Source organism: Cynocephalus volans, chromosome 18 (genome assembly GCF_027409185.1).
Source record: "Cynocephalus volans isolate mCynVol1 chromosome 18, mCynVol1.pri, whole genome shotgun sequence".
Lineage (NCBI taxonomy): Eukaryota > Metazoa > Chordata > Mammalia > Dermoptera > Cynocephalidae > Cynocephalus > Cynocephalus volans.
Window position 1 is genome coordinate 18,178,900 of NC_084477.1, and position 22,061 is coordinate 18,200,960.

The following is a 22,061-nucleotide window of genomic DNA, read 5'->3' on the forward strand; positions in this document are numbered from 1 at the left end:
AAAATGTCAAATGTCTTTATTGACCCAAAGATCTTATTGAAATATTACACAAGAAAACAGTGAGGTAACTTTAAAAACAAATGCGTTTATAATCCAATTTAGCTACTGTATGCCTATCTACGCAGACGTCTATTTACAGGCACAGCAAAGGAATGACAGGCTGCCTGGGTAGCTGAGACGATGAGTAAGTTTTTAAAAAATTTTCTCTTTTATTTTCATTTTCTGAGGTTGCTACAATGAAAATACACCACTCATGTAACTCGTGGAGCCACGAAGCTCCCACTTGCCCCGGCTCCTCCAGAAGGTGCGTGTGGAGGGAAGGCAGAAAGAGCAGGGTCTGAGGGTGCTTCCATTACTGCATGAAGAATTTAAAAGGAAAGATATCTAAATAGGATTTATTTGATTGTTCACCCATGTACCTGAAGGAAAAAACCAAGTTCTGTGTGGTTCCTAGTGGGAAGAGGGGGTCACCGAACCCCTGAACCAAGACAAGAACCACATAAGAACGGGCACGAGTTGGCAATTTTTCCGCTGAATTAATCTCACTGCTGTTTTCAGGATTCTACTGCAATACTTACTGCATAAAAAGATACAGTAAAAAACGCCCAGTGAGAAAAACAGAACAGAAAATACATCAAAATGTGTCACAACGACCCCAAAGGATTTTCTACGCCTACGTTGCAAATTAGAACATCCCAAGTCTTTCATTCTCCAGCTCGATCAGACCACGAGGCCGAAGCCTCTGTAACACGTCCCCGTGGGCACCTCTGGGATGTGGCCTCAGACGGTGTATCTTCTCTCCCCTTCGTGTTTAGCCTTGTGGTACTTGAGGTAATCGTTGTGGAGCTCCTTGAAGACGTCCCGCACGCCCGGTGGCAGCGAGGCCCGCAGAAAATGGACGTCATGCTCAATGCAGAGGTCCAGGATGAGGTAGATGCCCTCCTGCAGCAGGCCTCGCACAGCGGGGTACAGGGTCACCTGGGAAGGAGGGCAGAGCTCTGTGAGGGCACCTGGGGACCTCCCACCACCGATGTCCTCGGGAGACTGACAAGGAACTTAGACTTCTGCCTCCAAGTCAACGACAGACAGAATCCAACACTTCACCTAACTCTAGTGAATGTACACTCACATTTTTAAAGTTTATGGTTTGGGTAAACAGAAGCTAACTCAAGCAAACGAAAATCTCCACAGAGTCGCAGGGCTGCTTTGTTTGCTGTTTGGTTACTGAGGCCTGCATGTTTACCAGGGGCATTTAGAAAACTGGGGCCTTTAAACTTAAAAATCCTATATTGACAGCCACAAATCCCCCCCCCACCACCCTTTCGATCCCCTTGGAAGCTATTCAACCATGGGAACATAGCAGCAATGTCACTGTGAGACGGTGACCCTGCCCTGCCCTGCGCAAGGCAGGCGGGCCAGCAGCTCTGACACCACGAAGATCCATCGTCTCCAGTAGGCCCATATGAGCCACCGGGTCACATCCCATCACCCAGCAGCAGAAGTGACTCATGATTGCCACTTCACGGATACTTTTCTTATTGCTGCCCAACCACGGCACAGCAGGCCCTAAATTCCTCTCTGGCCCAGAACAGCCGAACTGAGCCTCGTGCTGAGCATGTGTTTCTTCCCTGAAGGTCTCGGTTGACTCAGGCTGGGCAGAGCAGCAGGCCAGCTCCAAGCCCGCTCTCTCTGACACTCCACCCTGACTTCCAGAGCAGAGACTTGGACCAGTGTCTACCCAGAAAGGCAGGAGAGCAGGCTCTGCCCACCCACCACATCTGCTCGGGCTTCAGCGGGGCCAGGGCTGGGCAGCGTGACACCCAGTGGCTGAAACAAAGAGCAGGATCACTGCAGAGCTCTGGGCACGACAGCGGTGCTGGATGCACAGCACTGGGAATGTGTTTAACGCCACTGAACTCTACACTTAAAAAAGGTTAAGCTGGTAAATTTTACATTATATGTATTTTACCACAATAAATAAAAAAGTTGGAAAAACCAAAGCAGTGGTTAGAACCGCGACAGGCCTGGGATTTGGCCGACGCTCTGTTAATGCCCTGGTGACCTGAATGAGTTAATGCCTCTTTGCAAACACATGGTGCTAATGATGCATATTGTACGAACGAGGAGAACTCTGATTCAGGAAGGCAGACACTGGAAAGTACGCCCCAAAAAGGCCATTTGCTTCTGTCACTTAGAAGCAAATGGCCTACGCTTCAAAGTTATGGTCCTTTTCACGTAATAATAGTGCAAAGATTTTCAACAGGTGGTCACCTCAGATTTTACTGTTTTACAGACGATGGGAAAACTAAAGAACCGAGGGTGTAATGGCTTGTCTGAGACTTCACAGCAAAGCAAGGGGAACAGGAGGAAAAAAATAAAACAAAACAGGGACTCCCCCAGGGCCGCACAGCTCGTCTGTGGCCGCTCTAGACCTGAGCTGGGCGGTCTGCGTCAGAGCCTGGCCTGGGGACCGTCACTCTACGCGGCACCTCAGCAGTGAAAACGCAGCCGCGCAGCCTCCCGGGGCAGCAGGACATCCTCAAGGTTCAGATGACTTACTTTCAAAACAAGAAAAACAGTGGCTTTCTGTAGCACTGAGGTCACTGGCCGATGAATAAGAACACGTCTAAGTGGCTCACACGGACCTCAGACAGGAAGATCGGTGCAAACCACTGACCCTGAGCTGTCCACGGGGACATCTGCACACAAGGTGTTGGGGCGAGAGGGGCTGACAGCAGACGCCGCTCCCTGCACGCTGCTCTGGGGCTCACTGCAGCGTGCAGGGGCCGCCCCTCCTGACCCACACACGCCTCGCAGGCCGCCTGCCCTGACCACCCACACGTCCTACCCCCAACGCCCCTCTGCAGAAACACAAAGGAGACACAATTTAATTAAGCTTAAACATGCTGATCTAGAGAGACGGACGGCTCTCAGTCGAAGCCTCCACCGCCTGTGGAATATTCCGTTACCAAAGCAAAAAACCAAAGACAGATAAAGCACAGACTGCTGCCAGTGGATGCTGGGATGTCACAGCCTTAGCTAATCCCCGAGTCCTTTGGTTTTCAAGATTAAAAATAAAAACATAACTGATAAGCATAAATGAGACATGAATAATGAGGCCAGAAGCCAGACACTCTTCATAAAGTAACCTGAGAATGACACTCAGTGACGTAGGGTTCGATTTACTGCCTGCCTTCTTGGCCCTCCGGGAACTGGTACTATTACATCTCATTTTATTCTTCGGTAACACAGAAAGTAATGCCAGCTCACACGTTAACGACTTGTGTGCTTGGGAGATAACAAGATTGTATTAAATGCTAAGTGCAAGGAAATCAAACTACGAGCCCACACCTTACTCAAGGGAGATGGGAAGGGCCCGTCTTCTCATGCCCTGTGGCTTTACATGCCACCACACCACGTGACCCAGCCACACGCTCTCGTGCCAGGCTGCCCCGCGTCCCCACCTGCCCAAAGGACAGGCTGAGCAGGGCCGGTGGGCTGGGAAATCACTTGTCACAGACTTGCCTGAAACGGGGTAGGGCTGAAGCCCACGCAGCCCTGCCCCGACAGGCGCACCAGTGACTTTACTATGTTCTTACATGATTTGCAAAGGGGGGGTGTATATTCTACAGAGAGAAAACAATACAAAGGTTCATCTACACGCACACACGTACACAGATACACACACGGCCAGGCTGGCTTTGCTCAGGCCCACGACATTCAATTGAAGCCAAGTTAAGATTTATAAATTCCTGTAGTACACTCTGCATGGGTCACAGGGTCTTCAGGAATTTGAAAATAGCACAGACGTTCAAATGGGAGATAACTGTTGAATAACCATCACCTATGACACTGAGTGAAAAAGTCAGATTAATTTGAACAGAACTATTTTTTTAATCTATCTGAACAAATCTACCTGTACCTCCACCTCATCTCCCACTTTCAGTGTCTGAGCAGATCAGTCCATGACAACAGACCCCAGTGTGCAGACCCATGCGCTCCTGCTGCCAAGGGTCCCCGGGACCCTGACTCCAGAGGCTCTGCCCCATGAGAGCTCTGGTCCTCGTGTCTGGGCAGCCTTTGCTCCTTATTCTATGACTCAAGGTATGCACTGAAATAGGCCCCTAGGTGTGCTCTGCACAAGAGAACCAAGGGTCACAGAGCACCTTCTATGCCATGTCACTCGGTCCTGACAGCAACCCCACAGCAATGCTGCCAAAGGACCGCACATGAAAGCACTCAGCGTTACCTTCTGCACCTCCGTCACGTACTGGGCCACCATAAAAGGGGAAAACACGGTGAAGTCCTCGGCTCGTGCGGCGATGTGGCTGTACATCCGTTCCACCAGGCGTGCGCACTCCACGACCATGGGCAAGTCATCTGTGCTTCCTACAGAGAACAGAGTCCCTCTGATCAGTTCCACAACAGTGCGACACAGATGGAGATCATCTCAAGCCTTCCATCTTTTTCAGACTCTTTAATTGGCTTATTTTGCGATACAATAAGGGAGAAAAGATATGTCTAAATATTTCTCTACAAAACAAAGGGAATTGGCCCCAGGTATGGCTGGACCCACAACTTTGGAAGATACAAGCTGGAAGACATGGCGGCATCCACGAGGTGTGAGGTCTGCAGGCTTGCAGAATGCCAGTGCTCTGAAGGCTTTGGAGCCCCCACCCTAATTTCAAAGGATGCACAGAAAATTCTGGGGACCCAGGAAGAGATCTGTCACAAGGGTAGAGTCAGCAATATTGAGAGGAAATGTGGGGTTGGAGTTGCAGCAGAAAAACCCCACCACATCCATGCCTAGTGGAGCCATGGAAGCAGGACCACCACAGAGATCCCTGACCTGTACAGCTACCAGTGTGCAACGCCAGCCTGCAAGAGCTGAAGTGTGGCCTGAGACCAGGAAAGCCATAGGAGCAGAGCTGCCCGAGGACACGGGGACCCAACCCCAGCGCGCCGAGGACATAGAACATGGAGTCAAGGTACATGATTCGCCAGCTCTGAGATTTAATGCCTGCCCTGCTGGGTTTCAGATTTGCTTACGACCCATTACCCCTTTCTTGTGGCCTATTTCTCCCTTTTGGAATGGGAATACATACCCTATGTTTGTCCCAACACTGTATTTTGGAAGTAGATAACTTGTTTTTAATTCACAGATGGGACTTTGGAGTTTTGAGTTGAAACAAGTTGACTGTGGTGATGAAATGACTGTATTTGCATGTTTTTCACATGAGTTGTGGGGGGCCAGGGGCAGAATGTAGTGGATTGAAACTCACTGAAGCTTGAATTGTGACCCCCAAGTCTTATGTATTAGAAACTTGGCCCCACTGTGACCATGTAAAGAGCACGGGAAATCCTATTATGGTCATTGAAAGGTGGGGCCTTGGGAAGGTGATAAGATTACAGGACCATGCTGTAGCGAATGGGTTAATAATGGTCAGGGACACACAGACTCTCTGCTCTGCCATTTTCTGTCACGTGGTTGCTGTAAAGCCACTACCAAAGAAGACCCTCACCCCATGTGTCTCCTGGACTTTGGACTTTCCAGCCTCAAATTTTGTTTTCTTATAAATCACCAAGGTCCACGTATTTTGTTATAAACAACAGAAATGGAGTGATACACGTGCTATCGCTGCATGGCGGCTTGTGTTTCACTGGTAACACGACCTTGCCAAGATCAGGCTGGAACAGGAGCTCTTATGAAAGGACACGGCTTTCCCCTGCTGGTTCCTCTTGTCCCAATAAACTATCAACTTGTCAAGGGCAGGAATGAGGTTGCTGTCATTTTTATATCCCCTTGATATGATATATATGCTCAATATCAATAAATATTCCTTAAATCTAGATACGTTTCCCCCCAGAATTTCAATTAGGTCATGCCAGATGTACCTGCAATTTTGGATATGGTAAAATGTGACAGTTTGAAATTTTAAAAAATTACTTCGAATATTCATTTGATGATCTGAACATTTCTGTGGAGTATACCAACATTTATAAAGAAGACATATTTCACAGGGCCTATTTTCCAAAGCCCTGTAGTCACTGGTTTGGTTTAGCCTAATCTTTTGGAATTACACATAGAAATGTTAATATTGCAAAAGACAGGAAACTTTCCTCAGGCTAAAGTCTTTGTAACACAGCAAAATTGCTGGCTCAAGGACAGACAAGTTACTTGACTGATATGTAAAATACCAGGGAAATTGCTGTAAGGAATAACAGTATTTGCTAAGATCAAACTTTTGTTGGTGGATCGACTTAACCTTTTGCAAATTGCATTATGGAATGTCACCTTGCTTGTTTCACTGAAAGTTACCAGCCTATGCTCTCTTCCTGTAACTTCCTGGTCTGGAGAATAAACACAGGGTGAGAAACCCAGTTTGCGGTTAATTTCCCAAGGAAGGAATGCCTCTCTCTTGAGGGTTCCGGGAGATTAACCCCTTCAGGGTCTCTCACTGCTTGGAAGAAATGGGCTTTGAGTAATCCTTTTCACGGCTCCATTACCCAGGGGAAAAGGGGTGACAAATCCATGTGAGGCAAAGCAACACATTTCTCTTATTTAAACTCGACTAAATAGCTTTATTTTCAGAGACAAACGTGGCCAGAGATGCTGCAGGGTAAATACACCTAAAACTGTGTGGTAAACACATCTGACACCGTTCCTGAGTTACCTGTGTCTTTCTGCCGCCCTTCATGCATAACTGAGAACACCAATCTATTAAAACAGTTCAGGAAGGACGGGATGGCTGTCAGCATCACCTGCAACAGAAGACAAGAGGATTACAGAAGCACGCGAGCCACCGTTCAAGTTCTCCTCTGCTGAGGCTCTTGTGCTAGCTCCCTCCTCAGCCCTGTCCACCAGGACACTCCAGCTGACCCTGTGGCATGCGGCAGCCGTGTCCTGCATGCACTCAGCCTGGCTGCTCACCCACCGCCCCATCAACTCCTTAGTCCTGGTTTAACTGTCGGGTGGGGATTCCACATTGCACGACCTCAGGGATCTATGGCGCAATCCTGATTTAGAATTTGCTAGAAGGAAGGAAGGGAGAGAGGGAGGGAGGGAAGGAAGAAAAAGAAAAGAAAGAAAAGAACCACAAGAATGTGTTGAACTTTCAGGAGAGAACAAACCTAAGGAAACTAGAGATGGAGGGAGGGTGGGAGGGGGTTTGGGGAGTGATAGGTCGGGGAAAGGGCATGAAGAAAAATCACGATCTGTAATAATAAATTTGCTAATAATAAAGAATAATAAAATTTTTTTAGAAAAGAATATGCTGAATTTGTGCCTTTTACTCTAAGCTGGTTCTAATCCATTCTGGAAATGGGTAGAAATCAATACTAAGACAAACCAACAGCAACTGGTTATTTCAAGTACAACCAGTACTAGCAAAAAGACTCCATAAAGCAAACTCACTTAAAATATGGACCAAAACATCTCAACTGACAGTGATGGAAAATCTGCTTGGGACTCATCTTGAAAAATGAGACTGAAATAGGGAAACACGTTGCTTTTACATTCAACCACACCGTCCAGCCGAGCAGCCACGGACCACACATGAGCAGACACTTCCAATAGTGACAGGGAGTTAGAAACACGTAAAATCAGATCCACGGACCACACGTGAGCAGACACTTCCGATAGTGACAGGGAGCTAGAAACACGTAAAATCAGATCCACGGACCACACGTGAGCAGACACTTCCGATAGTGACAGGGAGCTAGAAACACGTAAAATCAGATCCACGGACCACACGTGAGCAGATACTTCCGATAGAGACAGAGAGTTAGAAACACGTAAAATCAGATCCACGGACCACACGTGAACAGACACTTCTAATAGTGACAGGGAGTTAGAAACACGTAAAATCAGATATCCAGTTCCTAATCACAGGGGCTGCATCTCCAGCGGATGCAGGGCTGGATGGTGTGGACATGGCACGCGCCCGTGACCACTGCACATTTGACTGGACAGTGCTGCTCTGACTCTTAGAAGGAACAAGCTGTGGATTAGTGTTGGGATTACTCTCTTTGCTATCATTTATCCAACAAAATTCTCAATAGCATAATATCACACCCTCCACGTCAAATTATCGACTTTTGCAGCATTTCAGAAGGAGGTCATGTTTGCAAAAGCGTCCCAGAGCTCCACACAGCCCCAGGCCCTCTCTCCATCCTGTGCCATCACATTGGTGAAAAGCACACAACTCCAGGACCAGGCTGTCAGGGTTCACACTCTGCAGCCTTACGCGACCTTGAACAAATCATCTGCCTTGTGTGCACCTTGGTTTCCTCGTCTGCAGAGTGAGGACACCAGGTTGTGACAAGGGTTGAAAAGTTTGAAACACGTACAGTGTTTGGAATGCATCAGCTGAGAACTCTTCTGGCCATGTGACTTCATGCTACACCCTTTAGATTCTAGCCAGTGTTCATACTGAAGTGGACCTACTACCACACCATGGACAGGTGAGCACAGGCCAACTTCCACCTCTGCCCCACATGTGACAGGTGAGCATGAGCTCCTACGATCAGTCACACTGCTCTTCTCTGTAATTCATTAAATGGTCTAATTCCACTAAAGGGTAACTTGTTGATGGTTCTGCAAGAGATTCAAGCAGCTTTTTTCTTTTTTTTTTTGGCGGCTGGCTGGTACAGGGATCAAACCCCAGACCTCCTGGACCTTGGTGTTATCAGACCATGCCACCACACCCTAACCAACTGAGCTAACCGGCCAGCTCCTCAAGCAGCCCTCTCGTACAACTTTCATCCACGTCATGAAATCCTATGTCTGTCACAAGATCTGCAATTTCAGTGTGTAACTGATGTGCATTATGTTCACACTGCACAGTCCCGTAAAAACCTAACAATCAACACAGAGATGTGATTACAAGATGCTGACAAGACAGGCAAAAGGTGCCTGTAGCTCGGGCAGGCTTTGGAGGGGCTGACCGCATGAGCGTCTAGTCTGCCAAAGGATATTTTTCTTAAAATCTGCATTGCCAGAAGATCTCTACTCTTAGAACGCAAACATTTAAAAATATCTGAGCGTGCCTGCATGTGTGTACACATATTTGTGAGTCCCTACTCGCTGGCCAAGAGAACATGGGTCAAAGACGGAGCTCAGTGACACTGGTTGTGTCACATAGTGGGGCCACCTCTTCCTTTGCAGCCTCGCTGCAGGGGCAAGACACACAGCAAACATTCAATAAATGTTAGTAGAACTGCAGTCCGATCCATGGGACACCCAGCCTCTTCTCAGTGTAACTAAGAGGCAGCACACTACAAGCTGGACCTCAGACTGCCCCTCCCTACACCCATCTGAATTATAAGCCCAGCAAGAGAGCTAAGCAAACGAGGGACTTGTTTAAACACACGATCTGCAAAACAGAAACACTTCTAAGGGGCTTCCTTAAATAGTAGCACACGAAGACTACAGCGTCAGATCCCGCAGAGACGGACTCACTCGAACAGCCCACTGGGAGGTCAGGCATTTCTGTGCTTGGGAAACCACTTGGGCCTTGGAAATTACTGGAACCCAAAACCCTGCTTAACAAATCACTACAAACCAAGTGCCCCAGTGGATGGTTCCAGGATCCCTGCAGATTCCAAAACCAGTGGATGCACAAGTCCCTTACGTGAAATGCTGTAGTTATTTGCACCTAAGCTACGCACATACCCGCCGTGTACTTTAAATCGTCTCCAGATTACTGGTAACACCTAATACCATGTAAATGCTATACACATAGTTGTTACTTTGTATTGTTTTCCATATTTGCATTATTTTTTAGTTTATTTTTTTGTTGTTGTTGGGTTTTTCCTGAATGTTGAGTATAAGAGGAGGCTGTTTGAATCAGCAGCTGCAGACCCCACGGCTGTGTTCTCACCTTGGGGTGGCACTGCAGAATGGAGAACAGCACACTGTGCACCCTGGGGAAGACGCTGCCGTACTCCGGGGGCTTCAGGTGCCGCAGGGGGACGGCCAGCAGGACGCTGAAGGCCAGGCTGACGTGGTGGGGGTTGCGGATGGCCTCCTCCCCCCGCCGCAGCAGCGTGGCCAGCACATCCAGGATGGGCTCAACCACCGCGAGGGGCACCGGCCGCTCCCGACAAGCCTCTCGGTTTTGCAGCTACGGGCAAGACAGGAAAAAGGAGAGAAAGTGAAGTGATTCTCCACAGAAACAACAGGGAAACTACAGCCTGAGTGACGGAGGTGAGAAGGTCCAGGCTCCGAGATGAGCTGGTGCTGTCAACGGGCAGCCTGGATGCAAGGCGACGAGTCCGGCTTCTCGCCACGAGAAAGCCACACGACACACACAGAACAGCACTCCGGGCTCTAGTCCGACGTGTCTGTGACTGAGCATCACTTGTTAGGTCTCTTACAAATCAGCTCTAGCTGAAGCTGTTCGATTATTGCCTGGAAGACATAGATAACAGACTCGAGATGAGGGACAGCTCAGTCTTGCCTGTGTGAGCTGCGACAGCTGCCTGTGACTCCCGCTCAGACACTGAGCCCCCGTGAGGCCCTCTGGGTTGTCTCTAACGCCCTCCATCTGCGGGGTGCTAGGCCTTTACCCGCACCTACACAGATTCCAGCCTGGTCAGGTCACCAGCGCCCAGCCCACGTCTCCTCCTGACGCTCGCCGCGCACTCGGGGACTTGACCCGTTTCATCCACTAACACGAGTTATTCTCAGGATAACGTCGAAACAGCAGAATTGAAAACGGGACAGAACATCAAGTCTACTGTTCAGATCCTTCTGCCCTGGGAACAAGCTAATCCAGGGCAATTTTCTCAGTGACAGAAGCCAGCATTAGGGCTGAGGAGGGTACAACACACGTGGCGCCTTTGCACGCAGGTGTGAGAACGTGCGGGTCAGGCTCCTGAGGGGGCAGAACCTGAGACAGCCCCACCTGACCTGGGCTGCTTTGGCTCTAATGAAACAAGAAGCCGAGAGCCTTCGAGACACAAAACCTAACATTTGGGTGTCACGACACCACCCTCCACCCGCAACATGGCCACCCCAGCCTGCGAAGTGCGTTTCCTGCTGTGCCTCAGGCCTGAGGCATGCACACCCATGCCCCCAAGTAAACAAATGTGCTATGCTGACCACGACATCCTGTGGGGACAGAGAAGGCCCAGAACCCCTCCTCGTCTCAACTTGACAGTCCTCATGGGCCGCACAGTGACACGCTCCACTTACCGTGGCCTGGCTGGTGCTTCTGATGCCCAAACGTCCCTTCACACCCCCACACAACGGCCTCAGCTGCCGACACCCACGTGCCCAGGACACAAACCTCGTGTCCCACTCACAGCCATCTCCAGAAAGCAGCCCCAGAAACACGGTCTGCACAGCACCAGAGGACAGGGGCCAAGGGAGTGACTCACTGCGAGTGCCGTGACAATCTGGGGACATGCACGCCACAGCAGACTTGCTTTCTCTCCGTGGAGTGGACAGTTCAGCAGCAGCTTGAGCAAGGTGACAGCTGACAAGATAGCCTGCAGGAGGGACAGAGTCAGCAGCAGAAACAGCTGCTCCCACCAGGAGAACTCCAGCTGGGGAAGAGGCCGCTCATGGTGCTAGAGTGATAAAGAGTCTGCGGGACCTGGCAACGACAGGGCAGGGACAGGGCCTGTTCAGGGCCAGGTCCTGAGGGCAACGCCCTTCAGAGCAGCACACAGACGGGGAGGGGACAGGATGAGCAGCTTCCAGCAGTGTCTCTGAGCCACACATGAGAACAGCCAGGACACCGAACCCCTCAGGACACAACGGGGACCTGAGACAGAGATCCAGTCTTGCTAAGACCCTGTCCCCACAAAGGATGCTGGCTGTGAGTCAGAACTCAGCAAGGACTGTATGTGCCATGGACGAAAGGAGGGCGTGAAGGGAATGGAAACGGTGAACTGGGCTAGGTGCAGTGATCGCAGGTGACAGCATTAAGTCCTGAGAGTGCGCAGGCGGGCTGTGTCACTGAGCCTGGCCCAGGCGGTCCACACGGCAACTCCAGCCTCACCCAGCCTAATCCTCCCCCGCCTGAGCAGCCCACACCCGGCGGTGACCCGGCTTCTGCCCTTGTGTCCTCCCTTCTCCCTCCCTGACTATGCACCCCAAAGCCCAGCTCCCCCACTCTCCTGCCTACCTGCAGGCATGACCCATCCAGGACCCGCACACCTGCCCCTCCTCATGTCCCTCTTCCCCAGTCACATCTTCTCTGCTCTAGGACACACACACGCTGCACGCACACCCACACGGTGCCCTAACCACACGCTGTCCTAACCACATGCTGCCCACACACCAACACGGTGCCCTAACCACAGTGCCCACACACCCACACAGTGCCCTAAGCACATGCTGCCCGCAGGCCCACACGCTGCCTGCACACCCACACAGTGCCCTAACCACACGCTGCCCTCAGCCCCACACATTGCCCTAACCTCCTGCCATGGCCTCTCCCGGCCCATGGTCTCTGCCAGCTGGAACTCCAGCTTGTGTTTAGCTGTAGGGGACGCTGCATCTGAACGAGTCTTCCCATCTGGGCCTGCCACATGAGGGACTGAGCAGCCGCCCACCTGCACATCTGCTCTCCATGCGTTACTGATGTCCAGGCCTTGCAGAACGTGCCGCACCACCAGCTGGACGTCCTCCGTGGTCCCCACCTCCAGCATCTGGGTGAGCAGGGCTCCCAGATGAGGTTCAACAGCCCGGGTCACCTCAGCAGGAATTTCAGGATCTGTGTAGAAAAGAAACAAAGTGTTAAGATGTGACAGGCAAGGGACAGGTGGAATAAACTCCAGAGCCACCATGAGAATCACATTGCTGGGGCATGCTCACACTCACCCACTGCACCTGTGCATGGTACACACACACGACGACCGTGCGCGGAACAGCGAATGCTGGACCACGCAGCATAGGCGACTCCTGCTTTGTTCATGCTTATTCCCTATTTTCCTGTACTTCTTTATAAAATCAGTACAGGTGCAAGAGGGGGAGGTGCTCTTAGATGGGAATGTTGAAAAGGTCAGAAAAAGCCTAAATCTTTCCAGACTGCCTGTTGACATCATTCAGCTGTTTTCCAGGAAGTGCATGATAGAGCCCAAGGAGAGGGCACTGGGACCCTTTGTCTCCTGTCCCCAGCCTATCTTGCCAGCCAGTGGTCGGCCCCTTCAGACCCTGCATGTCGCCGGACAGCTTCCCTTCTTTGCTCCCTGCTTACGGCACCGGGTGGAGGGACCGAGAGCTCTGGGAGACCTGTCAGACCCCCTCAGGACCCCAGCCTCCACTCCCCCAGCAGCGAGTCAGGCGGAATGGCACCAGCGCCTGGGCAGAGAGCGGCCCTTTCAGGGAAGGTCCCGCTGGCCACATGCGCCTCTCAGCCCTGCCATCTGGGTGAGCATCCACGACGTAACCAGACATGGCCAATACCTCCCTTTCTGCAGGGCACGGCACAGTGCCACACACACAGAAGCAAGCTGAAAAGTGCTGGTTTCTGTAATCGAATGATCTTTTTTTTCTGGCGGCTGGCCGGTGTGGGCATCAAGCCCTGCACCTTGGTGTCATCAGCCCCACGCTCTCAACTGAGCTCTCCGGCCAGCTGGTTTCCGTAACCAAATCAAGTAGCCTGCTCTCCATCAGGAAGCACTCTTCACTGAAGCTCGTCTTTACGAGCTGAAGCCCACCCCGAGACCCCAGGACATGGGGGACACACAGGCTCACTTGTGTGGTTGCGCTTTGGTGACTCGAAGTGTCTCCCTGTTCGAAGCCTGGGGACCCTCTCCCTGGCATCTCCCTGGACCACCCCCCCATCCAGTGCTTCCCGTGACTGCGGCCCTGCCTCTGGGGTCAGTGGCACAAGTGCAGGGACACAATTGGGGCTGACAGAGTGCCTCCTCTCACCAGAGCGGGAGGGATAGGGTCGTGGTGCTCTGTGCAACCAGGGGCAGAGGGACAGAGCTGCAGACCAGTAGCTGCCGTGCATGCGATGCTGTGACTGGTCTTAATGGAGACTCAGCCCAGCCCAAAAAGGAGGTGAGTAGCACTAAGGACAGGGCCAGACGGCAGGACACTGCATCAAAGACTTCTCAGTTAACCCACAGGCAGGCCACACACAGAGAGGAGACAGCTGCATCACTGAAGCTCTGGCATTGGCCCAGGCGCACCACGTGGCTTTGCTCCCCGGACAGCCCCTTTAACCCTTGCGTGGCCAGAGCACTCCTGCAGCCCAGCCTGTGTCCGCTGCTCCACGAGAAAATGCAAAGCTTGGCTGTGTCCTGGGGGTCCAGCCTGGCTGACCCCCTCCCAACCTCACCTCAGAACTGTTCGACTCCAACCCCAACCCAAAACAAAAAAGAAAAACCCACGCCAGCTGTGGTGCGTGCTTCCTGAAACAGGCAAGAAAGGTGACCCGTTTCAGTTTCTGTTTCTCTGGGGAGTAAAAGTATGTTTTATTTTTATACACTAATTAGGGTGACAACATTAACAATCTTTTACTGTGTTATTTGTATATAGTCGTTTTTAGAGGAAAACTTTAGTTCTAAAAGGGCATCCCAAAATATCATAATCTATCCCCCTGCTTATGACCAATTTAATTAAATCATAGAAAAGCATATGACCTATTACAATATTACAATATTAAAATGGTATAAAGTACAAAAATAGAAACAATTACAACACTTTAATATGATTACTTTAAAATTTTTGCATAGGTTTCTAGCCCTTGTGTACATGCATGTATATTTTATATAGCTGTAATAATGGCAAATTCGATATGTTGTGGGGTTTCTTTGCTTAAAATTAGTATTTTGGGGTGTATTTCTGAACAGTTTTCATCATTTTAATGAGTTCATAGTAGTACACTAATCTTTGTCCTAGGGGACTGCAGAGGGCAACTTTTGGTGCACGAAGACCTCAGCCCTCTCACCACTAGCCCTGAGGTCCTGCTGGCTGGTCTGGAAGGGGGACACCTGGGCGAGCTGCTGTCCCATCAGCACCACACTGACAGGGATGGGAGCAGCTCTGGGAAGGCTCAGGCCCACCCTCAAGGAACCCTATGAGGCTTTCCAGAAATTAAGCTACTCAAACTTTTTAAAAGTTTGCAGATTTTACGCCTTTTTAAAGGTGTAAATTATGGCACTGAACACCTGATACAGGAGAGCCTGAAATTACCTATGTGAATCATCCGTGGCCAGAACCAGTTAAAAAAAGAGTAAAGGAGCAGATTTCAGAATTATAAACTTACACAGAACCCTGTCCAAAATAAGTGCACAACGGAGGAGCTGAGCCCGCACCCAGAAGGCTGCTGTCTGCCTAACACGTGGAGAGACGGCTGTGACGGTGGCTGCCCCATGGGCCGAATGCGGCTGGTGGAGAGCAAGTCCTGGCGCCAGGACCGGGGGGATCTTCCCAGGGTGCTCGGGTGGTCCCATCTGCATGAGCCACGTGTCCACTTACTCCCTGTTCCAAACGGGGGAACACTCCCTTTTACCTAAACCTCGATAGCACACAATCAGCTCGACAGAAATCCTCTTACCTGCAAGAACTTTCCTCACAGAATGAAATATGGAGGTGAAGACGGAGCCCTTCTTGGGATGGAGTTCTGGGGCCAGAAAGAACAGAGTTAAAAACCGCAAGGCTGCCTGGAAGGACTGAGCGCTGCCCGCCAGAGCCGGCAGCTCCGACAGGATCTGAGAGCAGACGCCCTGGTGGAAGGCAGCATGGAGGGGTGGCCCTGTGTCTGCCCCTCCATCCCCGCAGCACCAGCTCAGGTGTGCTTCCAGGAGCGTGGTGGCAGAAGCGATGAGGGCCTCGGGCAGGTGCTGGCCCGGGGCCCCCGACGCCGAGCACAGCTGCAGCACGGTGCCCATCTGCAGCACGGCCTGCCGCAACAGCACGGCCAGCTCGTCCGGGGGCTCCTGGGGCTGCTTCCGCTCATGGACGAAAGGCCCCAGGACCTGGCACAACTTGGTTAGAGACACCAGCAGGAGCTGCCTGCCCAGAGGGCTCTGATTTTCCAGCCGTTCGCTGGAAGCTGCCTCCGCGTGCACTGTGCACCTCGAGAGGAATGCAGCGATTTTCCCAAAATTGAGCCCCACGCTCAGCTTCATCTGGACGAGCGTGTGCATCAGCTGCTCTAAGAAGGCACCGATCGCCTGGACGAAGTCCAGCCAAGAGGGGTCGTCCGCTGCGACACGGAGGCTACTGCTGGCTTTGAACGACGAGCTCAGGACAATCTCAAAAACGTCGCTGACGTACATGATCCTGAACACCGAGAGGGCGCTTCTGCCCCTGTGCAGGTGACCGAGAAGCCGGTAGCAAGTCTTCAGGAACTCGAGGGCTGGGGAGGAGGAGCAGTAGCGCCCCAGCTTGGTGACGGCCATGGACAGCAGCAGAAGGAAGCAACGCACGTGACAGGGCGGCGGTAGGCTGTCCAGCTGGAGGGTAGAAATGACCTCCAAGAGCCCCTGCGTGCGTTCAAGCTGCTCGCCCCCCAGCTGGATGGGGAAGTCACTCTTGACCAAGGACAGTAAGTTCCGGGCAATTTCTCCTCTTGGTTCGACGCTTTTGGGTCCGTCTTTTACAAATCTGCTTTCCCAATGGGCTGTGACCGTGTGGTCTTTTTCAAAAATCCAGGGTAGCTGCAAGCTGAGAGGACCTGGGTCGCTCTGGACACCAGAACGCAGAATGCTGGAACAGCCCTCGGCCACGCACGTTAAGAAGGCAGCGTGAAGGGACTGCATCTCCGGAAAGAGAGGGCTGCGCAGGACGGCCTTGGATATTTTTTCCAGCGTGATACTTGGCTCTTCGTCTGCCGAGCTTTCCTGGGCTCTGCTCTCTGGTAAAGTTCTCAGCAGGACGCTGGCCAGGTGTCTCACGTCATCTGGACAGAGATAGGATATTAAAAGTGTGAGATTGGAAGCGATCAAGTGCCAGTGTGCTACAGGGTACGTGGAGGCGCTCACTGTGCCGACCTGGCCATCCCAGGAAGCTGACGTCCTTTGATTCAAGCTTTCTCTGCCAGAACCAATAACACAGGCAGTGTCAGACCTCAAAGTCTGGAGGGCTTCTTCACACCGGAAACTAGTCTGCATTAAAGTCCTTTTCATTCTGTGCAGATAGAGCTGCTCTAAGCAATACCTGCCCATGGAGCTGAACTGAGCTGCCCACTTCTCTACCTTCTTCCAGGACTGTGTTTCTACACCTGGGAGCAGCACAGGGAGGCTCGGGGTCCCCAGAGCAGCCCCTGCCAGGGCCCCAGACACAGAATGATACTGGCTGCAGTGCAGACTGAGCATGGTGTCCACCTGGGCCCAGGTGCAGGACAGCAGGAGGGCGGAGTCGCTGACCTTCTGAAGCCACAGCTCAGACACTAGGCCTGGGGGCTCCGAGATGTGGGCCAGCAGGGGCCTCACGAGCTCTCCCAGCATCCGCTCCATCGTGCTCTGCATCCGTCGGACGACGGGCAGCGGTGTGCTGCTGTCCAGGCTGCGCATGTTGAACATAATGCAGTGCAGCAGGGAGCTCAGAGACAGCGACTTCAGGGCCATGTCGGTGTCACTCTGCAAATACGGCAAGACCAAGGACTGGAACTTCTCCAGCACGAGGCACCAGGTGTCCAAGATCTGACTCGGAGGCAGCTCCAGGAGGCACGCACGGAGCACGGTGGAGGGGCCCGCAGCCAGCACAGGCTGCCTCAGCACCTCGGCCGCCGGGCGGCAGATCACCCCCAGAATCTCCTCGAACAGCCGCGGCACTTGTCGGAGCTTGGCATACGTCTGGAAGAGGGTGTGAATAAGCGCCTCCTGGGCTCTTCTGGTTCGAAACTCTGTTACTTCTGCATCGATCCAAGCCGAAGCCAATAGGTCATCCAGATCTGGCTCCAAAATCAAATGATTCAGGGACATCAGAGTCTTGAGGCAGCGAAACCAGGCCGGTACCGGTGCTTGCAAGTGGTTTATCAGTAGCTCGGCCAAGCGGCGGTAAAAGCGGAACTGAGCCTCTCCATGCCGGATCCTGTCGGCGGCAATGTTGTAGATATTGTTGCTGGCCACCAAGTTCAACAGCTGTTCCACAGCCAGCAGTTCTGTGGTCCAATCTGACGTGGACAGGGCTCCCACCTGCCCTTCCTGCAGGTGGGAAACCCTCAAGCAGCCAAACAGTCTGGGCAGAACCTGGAAGCAGAGAAGCTGGTTCCCCTCCTTGAAGTAGGAATCTAGAAAGAGCTTGAACAGCAAGGCCACGGAGCTGGCCACAATGGAAGCATGAAGGGCAGGCTCGAGGTCGGCAGCATCGACCAGCCTGGTGATCACAGTGCCCATGGGGGCTAGAAGGTTCTTCATGGCCCCCACCTTCGTGTCCCCTTGCTGCTGGTCCAAGAGCTCCTCTTTGTAGGATGAGAGCAGCTCAGGCTGGAAGACCCCACCTCGAAGCACGGCCTCAATCTTACTCCTCACCTCACGGATCAGTGCCGGCCGCAGCTGGACCTGGGCAGCCTGTGACCAGGTGCCCCCTGAGAGCAGGTGTCTCAGGACCAGGCAGGGCTGGAGCAGGTGCCCAGTCACATCCCCAAAGGCACGTCTCGGGTTGACCTGCTGCTGCTGGATCAAGAGGTAGTGGCCGAGGGCCAGGTGGATGACCTCGAACAACTGGGTGACCGCAGCTCCCTCCGGCTGCCTGCAGGCCGACCAGCAGAGCTGGCTCAGCAAGGCCACCATCAGCTCCTGCTTGGCCGTGTAGATGACAGCAAGGGCGGGTGTCGACAGGATGCCCTGGCAGCAGCTCAGGACAGCACAGATGTTTCTTTGGGATCCCAAAAGAGAGAACTCAGCTATTCTCTCATTTATGATCTGAACATCAAGAAAGAAAGAAAACCTATTAGTGACCCTAAACCCACACGTAACACAGAAAAAGCACAACAGAGTCCATAAACTCACTCGTCGCCCTCACTGCCATGAGAAAGAAATGCCCAGTCTGTTGCATCTGAATAACCTGACATTTGCTTAGTACACCACAGGAAGGCGAAGAACCCGTGCAGAGCCCCTCACATGCCCACCTCCAATCAATACAAACTGGAAGAGTGTCAGCACCTTTGAAAATCTGCTGTCCCTTTGTCAAAAGCTGGCGGGTTTTAAAGGCTTCAATGCCAAAGATCACATCTTAGATTTTAAACCTGCAATTCAGACTACCTGTCACCTGGTGAGTGGACAGTGACACCTGAATTATGATCTGTGGTCCAAAACACATGTTCATAGTAAACTATACTTTTCTTTTTAAAAAGTCAAAGCAAAAGCCACTCTTAAATAAAGAAAGCAAACGTTGCCAGTTATGACTCACTATAGAGCAAATTCACTGTCTACTGCTCTCAGAATTCCAAAATTCACAAACACCAGAAATTACGATAGCCAGCAGATTCCTAAGTTCATCACAGGCTAAGTGACTTGCTCCCAGCCTTACGGCACCAGAGAAGCAAATGTACGCCGGTGCCAGGTCATCAGCGGCCCAAAGAGGTGGCTGGTTTTATTTCCATTCCAGTAGCTGCTGGACCTTTAGACTCACTGTGGAAAAACTGTGACAAAACACCGAATCCTGAAAGGCCAATGCTCCTCTACGGTGATTTCCAAAGTTTTGATTATACAATTCATCGATAAAAACTTTTCCCACATTTACACCCAATAAGTGTAACTCATTTATAAATTATGTACATATACTACAGTAGTAATATTTTACATAATTATAAAGCACACATAAAAATAAAAATTAAGTATGGTTTTTAAACACAGAAACATTCTAAGATATCCTTCCCACATCCCAAGGACCATTCAGAAGGACCCACTTTGATAACCACCCATCTATTATTTTAAAAAGTGACACAATTTAGAACATATCTCAACAACCACTGAGACCTACCGACCACCAGGCAGCGCCACACTTCACCCTTCTGTTACCAGCCTCTCCTCAGTTTCTCTTTCTGCTGCACACCTGTGGGTGAGGTCCTGTGGTGGTCCAATAGCACAGGCTTTGCAATCAGGCAGATCTGGGTTCAAATCCCAGCTCTGCCACTTACTACCCATGTGAGTTTAGGCAAGTTCCTTACCTCTTTGAGCCTGGCACACACTAAGTGCTCATGAGGAGTGGTTTTTATTCTCACTAGCTACTCTCATGGCGTGTCAAACTACTCGGTCTTGTCAGTGACGTTCAGTCTTCTGACCTGTGACTTCAAAATCATTTTCAGTCAAAAACCTTTGAGGAAATGTCTATCTGAGTTTTGGACTCCAGGCCAACAGAACGGTTAAAAAAAAAAAAAAAATCAGAGGAGCATAATTTGCTGGCTACCTTTTCCAATTAAAAATATAATCAACAAGCCGTTTATGAAATAGTTCTATGCTTTTCCTGAATGTTAATTAAGAGTGTGTGGCATGGCATAGAGCATATAATAGGCACTCAATAAGCATAGTGATTATAATCCTAATATGATTTCTTCCTTCTACCTTGATATTGCCTACACCTTCATATAATTGACCCTAAAACAAACAAGCCTCAGCAAGGACAGGAAATCAACAGAGTTGTAGCATGTATAGGAAAACAGAAGAGACTATTAATTACCTTGACGAGGGAAATCTGAAGGTTAATGGTCTTTCCACTCTTGAGAAGATTTTGCAGCTTCCTGCTATGCAGAATGTTATCTATATAGACCCAAAGCCTCTCAACAACATCTTCCGTCAGTTCAAGTTTTTTCTTATAAAATGCAACCAATGACTGTCTTGCCCAATCGAGTAATACCTGAATTTGGAGGAAACATACTATGAAAATTTGCCAGGAAAGAAAGACGCTGGGCATTGTAGGGACATTCCAGGCATAGCCAAGTCCAATTGCTAGGAACAAAAACTCTCCTTTGGTAATACATTACATAAATGTTTCAATATCTTAAAATGTTTATTATTAAAGAATACAAAGGGAAAAACAACTAATTTTGTCTTCATCTGGAGCAAATGAAAAGTTTCAGGTCAAACTCTAACATGTTGCCCCCTTTTCTGAAGCTGTCCTAAGTTTTAAAAGTTAAGGGCTGGCCGGTTAGCTCAATCGGTAGAGTGCTCTGCTGATAACACCAAGGTCAAGGGTTCAGCTTCCAAAACAAAGGGAAAAAAAAAAAAAAATTAGCATCACAACAACTGTTCAGAATGACCACAGGCTGAATCACACAAATAAAGCAACAAAGAAAGAGCCAGAAGACCTGTTGTGCGTCCTGGCCTCCCACATCTTAACCTCTAGATCTGTGTCTGCCTGGTGCAGGAGACAGACAGTCCACATGAAACAATGCTCGAGTGCTTCACTAAAAGGAGGGTGGTACACACAGTTTCCATCACTGTGACACGTTTCCTCACTCATGAAACGTCGAGGGACGGTGGTGAGGCCTCGGCTCACAAAACCAGAACTGTCGATAACAGCATAAGTAGTGACAGACCACAGAAGGAAAAAGCCTCCCCGGTAAGGACAGCAGAGTCCTGATCCAACCACCTGCCAGGGCCTCCCCTGCACCTCGTCCTGGGTGGCTCTTGCCAGGTGAGGTCAGGCTGCCAGGATGGTTCCCAGGAGCAGCCAGGCGTGGAAACTACCAGATACAACAGTTGCTCTGCACACCGGGCCACCTTGTCACTGTAGCACATGTTGTCCGTCTTTGACAGAGTCATACCAGCAACTGGATGCATGTTAACCCAATCTCGTGAGCTCGACATCCTGGTGTTTGCCATACTAGCTGTTTTTTAGCCAAATAAGCTTGAGAAGTATCAACAAAGAGCAAATCTTTCTTGGCACCTAGCCTGTTTCTAGATAGCTTAATACAAACACTAACGCTTCTCTACTTCCCCACCTCCAATTTATCAAATTCTAAAGATTTTTAACAAAGCACCATCAAGCAATTGCTAAGGAGTGTCGCTTTGTATTTATAAACAAATGGACCTACCGACTTTCCAGAACCTAATTTCTGTAACTTAATTCCCAATGTGTTCACTGATACATATACGTAATTCATAACATGATGTTTCCAAACGAAAGAAATGCTAAATGAGGTTTTGTA

The 22,061-nt window shown here is 50.6% G+C and overlaps 1 protein-coding gene across 5 annotated transcripts in view; it reads right to left on the bottom strand.

Annotated features, from left to right (window-relative positions):
• The window catches only part of URB2 (URB2 ribosome biogenesis homolog), a 25,195-nt gene continuing 3,134 nt past the window's right edge, over positions 1 to 22,061 (bottom strand). For 4 of the 5 annotated variants that reach the window (XM_063082836.1, XM_063082838.1, XM_063082837.1 and 1 more), the window contains exons 3-10: positions 20,591 to 20,767; positions 15,522 to 18,834; positions 12,565 to 12,725; positions 11,383 to 11,493; positions 9,882 to 10,124; positions 6,675 to 6,762; positions 4,250 to 4,389; positions 1 to 978 (exon numbers count right to left, since the gene is read on the bottom strand). In XM_063082836.1, coding sequence (XP_062938906.1) covers positions 781 to 978; positions 4,250 to 4,389; positions 6,675 to 6,762; positions 9,882 to 10,124; positions 11,383 to 11,493; positions 12,565 to 12,725; positions 15,522 to 18,834; positions 20,591 to 20,767 — 4,431 coding nt within the window. In that variant the 3' untranslated portion in view covers positions 1 to 780. The other variant, XM_063082840.1, reaches the window with a different exon arrangement.